The 6,147-nt window shown below is 55.6% G+C and overlaps 1 protein-coding gene across 1 annotated transcript in view; it reads right to left on the bottom strand.

Moving 5' to 3' along the window:
• Positions 1-3,184: 3,184 nt before the first annotated feature.
• LOC128973598 (cerebral cavernous malformations 2 protein-like) overlaps positions 3,185-6,147 on the bottom strand; it is a 16,008-nt gene continuing 13,045 nt past the window's right edge. The window contains exons 6-8 of the mRNA XM_054389941.1: positions 5,224-5,273; positions 4,476-4,620; positions 3,185-3,544 (exon numbers count right to left, since the gene is read on the bottom strand). Coding sequence (XP_054245916.1) covers positions 3,185-3,544; positions 4,476-4,620; positions 5,224-5,273 — 555 coding nt within the window. The remainder of the gene's footprint in view (positions 3,545-4,475; positions 4,621-5,223; positions 5,274-6,147) is intronic.

The following is a 6,147-nucleotide window of genomic DNA, read 5'->3' as shown; positions in this document are numbered from 1 at the left end:
GCTCCACAGTACTGCTCACCTCAACTTCCCCCTCCTGACTTGGGCTTAAAAGCCACATCCTGGTGGCTCCTCTGCCTCTCACTGCCAGGGGTTTGGCCCTGGGTGTGAGGAGTGGCAGTGCCAGCTCCTGTGCTGTGCTGCTTCCAGCTGGAGCCCTGGGACCCCCAGAGTGGACACAGGACCTCCAGAATCGGCGTGGGAGACCCCCAGGCTCCTCCAAGTGGGCATTTGAGAGCCCCAGGACCCCCAGAGTGGGCATGGGGGAGCTCCAGGGGCTCTGGAGTGGGCAAGGGAGAGCCCAAACACACCCAATGCAGGCACAGGAGAGCCCTGGGGCCTCCAGAATGGGCATGGGAGAACCCCAAGAGCCTCCAAGTGGGCATGAGAAGCCCAGGGACCCCAGAGTGGGCACAGAAGAGCCCCAGGGCCCCTAGAGTGGGGATGGGAGAGCCTCAAGGCACCCAAAACAGGCACAGAAGAGCTCTGGGACCCCTGGAATGGCACAGGGAGAGCCTCAGGACCCTCAGAGTGGGCACAGGGAGAGCCTCAGGACCCTCAGAGTGGGCACAGGGGAGCTCCAGGACCACTGGGGTGGGCGTGGGAGAGCCCCAGAACCCTCAAAGTGGGCAGCGGAGAGCCCTGGGACCCCCAGAGCGGGCCCTGGGACATGGTGTGGCTCCAATGGGGAGGGGTCAGCTCCTGCCCACCAGCCATGAGTACCCCCAGGTGCCCTGCTCTCGCCCTACGTGCTCTGATGGCCACTCAGTGACCCCTGGTCCCTGCCAGCCACGTGCCAGCAGGGCCGGGTGGGTGAGGAGCACCCTGGGCAGGGTGACGCAGTGCAGCCAGCTGCCAGCCAGGGCTCTGGGGGCAGATTAGCAGCCAGCTGGCCACTGCTGGGCCTTGGCACCTCCCTGCCAGCCCCTCTGGCTGCAGGGGCACAGCCTGCTGAGCCCCCACACACACAAATAAAACCCCTGGTGGGCACAAGCCCTTGTGCCCAGTGCCAGGAGGAGGCCATGGCAGTGCTGAGCTGCTGAGTCACAGCTCAGGCTGCTCCTGGCACCAGCATCACCAGCCTTGGTGCCAGCCTTGCTGGGTGCCTGGGGTGACAGCCAGCACCCCTTGTGCCCAGTGCTAGCTTTGTTCAGTGCCCAGGCTGCCAGCCAGCACCCCAATGTGCCCAGTACCAGCTTTGTGCGGTGTCTGGGGTGACAGCCAGCACCCTGCTGTGCTGAGTGCCAGCCCCTCTGGGTGCCCAGGATGACAGCTGGCAGCCCACTGTACCTCGTGCCAGCCTCACTGAGTGCCCAGAGTGACAGCCAGCACCCTGCTGTGCCCAATGCCAGGTGCCAGCCTCACTCCGTGCCCAGTGACAGGCACCAGTCCCAGGCACTGGCACTCTGTGCTCTCAGGCCGTGCCTCAGTTTCCCTCCAGCATCCTTCAGTGACATAAGGAGGGTTCCACAGGGGCTGGGCATGGGGGTGGCACAGAGTGGCCTGGGGGTGGCCAGTCCCAGCCTGGGCATCTCCATTCCGTGTCCGAGGAGCCAGCCCTCTGTCCCTCCCTCCCTCCCTCCCTCCATCCAACCTTCTCTCTCCCTCCCTCCCTGTTCTCAGGGTGGTACCACCCCACACCCCACAGTGTTGCCAAGGAACCTTCCTCTCCTCCTCCTCCTCCTCCTGCCCATCACCAGGGAGCCCAGGGCCGTTCCCATGGCGACCATGCAGACACCCAGCGGTGCCCAGGCCCTGGGGACACTCGGGGGGCAGGGGAGTGACACCATTTGGGGACCCTCCCTCAAACATCAGCCACAGCCAGGACCCCCCCGGATGCTCAGCTCCTTTTTGGGGGGACCACAATCCCTCCTCTCATGGAACTGAGGCTGAGGACACTGAGGGTGAAGGGCACCCCCCATGCACCCCACGACTGCCCCCCAGGAGCTGATGGGATGGAGCCTCCCTGCCTGCCCTCGCAGCACCTGGCACAGACCCCCCCGAGAGAGGGGAGAGAGGAAAGGCAGGGGGGGAAAAAGAGGGAGGGTGGGGAGGGAGAAAGAGGGGAAGGAGGGGGGAAAATATCAGGAAAAAAGTAATTAGGGGGGAACAAAATGGAGGGAAAATAAAGAAATTAGAAGAGGAATAAAAGAAAAACAATCAGGAAAATAAAGAGGAATAAAATCAGGGAAGGAGGAGAAAGAGAAATAAAATAATTGGGGGGGAAAGGAATAAAATAATCAGGAAAAAATAATGAGGGGGAAAAAGGCAAAATCAAAGGGGAGGAAGCAGAAAAAGGAACAAAGTCATCAGGAAGAAAAAAAAGAAAGGCAGGAAAACAAAGAGGAACAAAATAATCAGGAGAAAATAATGAGGAAAAAACAATGAGGAAAAAATAATAGGGAAAATAATGAGGGGAAAAAAAAAAGTTAGGAGAAAATGAATCCCAAAAAAGAATCAGGAAAAAAAAGAATCCAGGAAAAAAAAAAAAAGGAGAAAATCAGGGGGGAAAGGGACAAAAGAATCAGGAAAAAATAAACAGGGAAAATAATCAAGGAAAAAATAATGAGAGAGGGGAAATAGGGGAACAAAATAATCAGAAGAAAAAAGAATCAGGAAAAATTTAACAGGGAAAATAATCAGGGGGGGAAAAACCTAAATGATGGGGATGGAGAGGAATAAAATAATTAGGAGGGAAAAAAAAACAATCAGGAAAAAAAAAACAGGACAAAAATGATCGGGAAAATAATCAGGAAAAAACGCAATCAGGAAAGAGAATCAGGATAATGATCAGGAAAGGGATCGGGAAAAAGAAGAGGAACAAAATAATCGGGAGGGGGGGAAATTAACCAGGATAAAATAAACAGGGAATAAAAATCAGTGGGGAAAAAAATCAGGAAAATCATCAGGAAAAAAATGATTGAGAAAAAATTTCAGGAAAAAAAAGATGATCAGGGGAAAAAAAGAGGAGGAAAATCATGAGAAGAATAAAAGAATCGGGACAAAAGACGCAGGGAAAAGGAGCCGGGAAGGAAAGGAGCCGGGAAGGAAAAGCCCCGGGTATAAAACTGAGGCAAAATTGAGGGGGGGGGGGGGGGGGGGAAAGACAGGGAAAAATAAAAGAAAATCAGGGAAGAACCCAACAAAAGCACCCAAAAAGCATCCACCCCACCCCCCCGCGCTGACATCAGCCGCGCTGCCCCCGCCCAGCCCTGCCCAGCCGCTGCTCCGCCGCTCCCGGCGCAGCCGCCCGCGCCCAGCCCGAGGCGCAGGGGCCGGGGGCTGGCAGCGGGGACTCCCCGGACCCCCCGCCCCGAGCCGCGGCCATGTCCGGGGAATCCGCGCTGCGGAGCCACGGGGGGGGCGGCGCGGAACAGCAACCGGGAATGCCGGAGGGAAAGGAGGCAGGTGAGGCGCGGGGGGAGGGAGAAAATGTGGGAATGGGGGGGGAAATGTGGGATTTGAGGGCGGGGAGATGCAGGGATGTGGGGTAGGAAGATGGGAAAAGGTGGGATTTGGGGTGGGGGATGCAGGGGTATGCGGTGGGCTGAGGGAGAAATGTGGAGCTTAGGATGGGGGATGGAAAATTGTGGGATTTGGGATGCAGGGACATGGGATGGAGGGATATAGGGTGGAGAAATGTGGGGGCTTGGATGGGGGGGTGGAAAATGTAGGATTCGGTTAGGGGATGCAGGGCATGGGGTGGGGGGAGGGAGAAATGTGGGATTTGGGGTGGAAAAAACGTGGGGTGGAGGGATAAGAGAGAATAGAGACGGGAGGGAGGATGGAGAAACGTGGGATGCAGGGATATGGAGTGGAAAGATGGAGAAAGGTAGGATTTGGGATGGAGAAATGTGGGACAGAGAGATAAGAGATGGAGAATAGAAGGGTAGGGAATGGAGGGATGGAGAAACGTGGGATGCAGGGATATGGGGAGGAGAAAAGAGGGATAGGGGATGGAGGACAGAGGGATGAGGGATCTGGGATGGAGTGATACAGGGATGCAGGATGGAGAAATACGGGACAGAAGGAAAAGGGATGGAAGATGGAAGGATTTGGGATGGAGGGATGGGGGATGGAGAGGTGAGGATGCAGGGCAAAGGGATGGAAGACAGGGGATGGAGGGATGCGGGACGGAGGTCAGAGGGATGCAGGGATGTGGGATGCAGGACAGGGGCTTGGCCGCGGTGGCTGCCCCAGGGCGAGGCAGGTGACTTTGGGAACATCCAACCCTTTCCCCCGCCGAAGGGCCTCCCCTCCTATTACATTCTTCCACCTAATCCCCCCCTCTTTAACTTACACCTTCACCATCTCCCACGCCCACGGCCACCCGTCCGTTGTGTCCATCTTCTCAGGGTTACCTTTATCTCCCCCCCCCACTCACCAACCCCCCCTTCCCTCTCAGTAAGTTTTTTAACACCACCTCGCCTCTTACTTCCCCACAGCGTCCCCCTCGTTCGCCCCCGCATCCTGCCTACACGTCCCACCACACAAAACTCCCGTTGGCCCATGCGTACGGCGGTGGTATGGACAGCCAAAGGACCTGCCGGGGCTTTTTGCCGGTTAGCCCCGAACAGTGTGTACCTGGGGGGTGCCTCTGGGATGCGTTGCCGGTATGGGTTTCTGCATAATGGAAAGAGGGGGCTGGGGTTTCTCATCAGCCCTTGCTCTCCCCCACCCAGGATTAGCGAAAGGGTGAGAGCAAGGGGTGTTGTAGGTGCGATGGATGAGTCTGGGGGTGTCTCCCTCATAACTTCCCCCGCTCTGTGTTCGGGGTGGGGTGCGATTCCCAATGGCCAGTGAAGGAAGGACAGAGTTATGAGGAAAGCAGCACCTTTCCTAGGCTCCACAGCCCCCCCAAGATGCTAACTTATTTGTTGCGTGGAGGGTGTTTTGGTACTTAACTTCCGCCATGGACCCTTGTCATAATGCACCCTTAGTAAAGTAGCCCGCCAAGATACGCCAGCAATTAAACGCCCCAGACCATTTTCAGAGTAGGTGGGGCGTCTCTGTACACCGGCCATTTCCCCCATCTTATGCCACACCTTCTTGAAATACCCTAAGGTGACGCCCTGCTGCCCCCTTTCCACAGCTAAGAGCCCTGCTGGCTCGTGCCTCACCCCCCCACCCCCCCCCTCCCCGCCACACCGCTAATACTAAACACATCCCCCGGGTGGTTAGGCCATGGGTTGTCCTTGAAGGGTATTGTGCGAAGACCTGGTTTACCTGTTGGTTGGGGTTTCCGGTATACTTCTGCCTACACTGGACACGTAGTCCTGGGGGAGTTATACAGGTAAATTGTGGGTATCGAGGTGCAGGTAGGGGTGTTCGACTTTATTTATTGTTATATTACTGCTTTTGGCAGGGTGCAGAGCTCCCTTGTTCATTAGCGTCAACGTCTGGTGTGGGACTCATGATAAGCCCTCCAGACTCAGATGGGACCGCTGTACCATATTGCCGCGTGGTGTTTGAGGTCTTGGTAGGGTTTGTGGGTGTCATTGGGTTAGTCTCTCATCTTTATCTCTCCTACCTCCCGTAATTTAATTTATATTTGAATATCGTAGTCCATCCCAATGCCCCCCCCCCACCACCACCTCCCGTCAATTCCCTCTTAGACCGCCCCATGTATAATGGTGTCACCAGTCCCTCCCCTTATTCCACTAACTGTGAGCTCCCGGCCCCATCCAACCTCATGCCGCCTACGCACAAAACTTCCCCTCCCCCCCCCCACTCATCAGACACCCCCCTTTTCCTGTCCAAGGCCTCACATAAGACACCGTGACCCCCCAGTCTAACCCATAACCACCACCCCCACCCCCCCGTGCCTCATTGTTCCACTCCCTGTAATTATTCTCTAGGTTAGTGGTATTTTTGGTTATGTTGTTTCTTATTGGTCTTTTCCTTCATTTGTGTTCAATGTTTTTATTTTCCCACACCTTGGCTCTAATCAGGTGATGGTCCATAACCGGTGTTTGACCCTCTTATGTTACCCACCATCATAAGAGTGTACTGCGCCTGTTTATTAAACAACGAATACAACATATTATAACCCCTCTATATACGTTTTTCCCAAACCTGTTTATCCAAATCTTGTACTCATCGTAATACCCCTCCCCCCCCCCCCAACCTACTTCCAAACAATTGTTTTTT

Source organism: Indicator indicator, chromosome 20 (genome assembly GCF_027791375.1).
Source record: "Indicator indicator isolate 239-I01 chromosome 20, UM_Iind_1.1, whole genome shotgun sequence".
NCBI lineage: Eukaryota > Metazoa > Chordata > Aves > Piciformes > Indicatoridae > Indicator > Indicator indicator.
The sequence above is the reverse complement of the archived record's forward strand: the minus strand, read 5'-3'. Positions and strand labels throughout refer to the sequence as shown.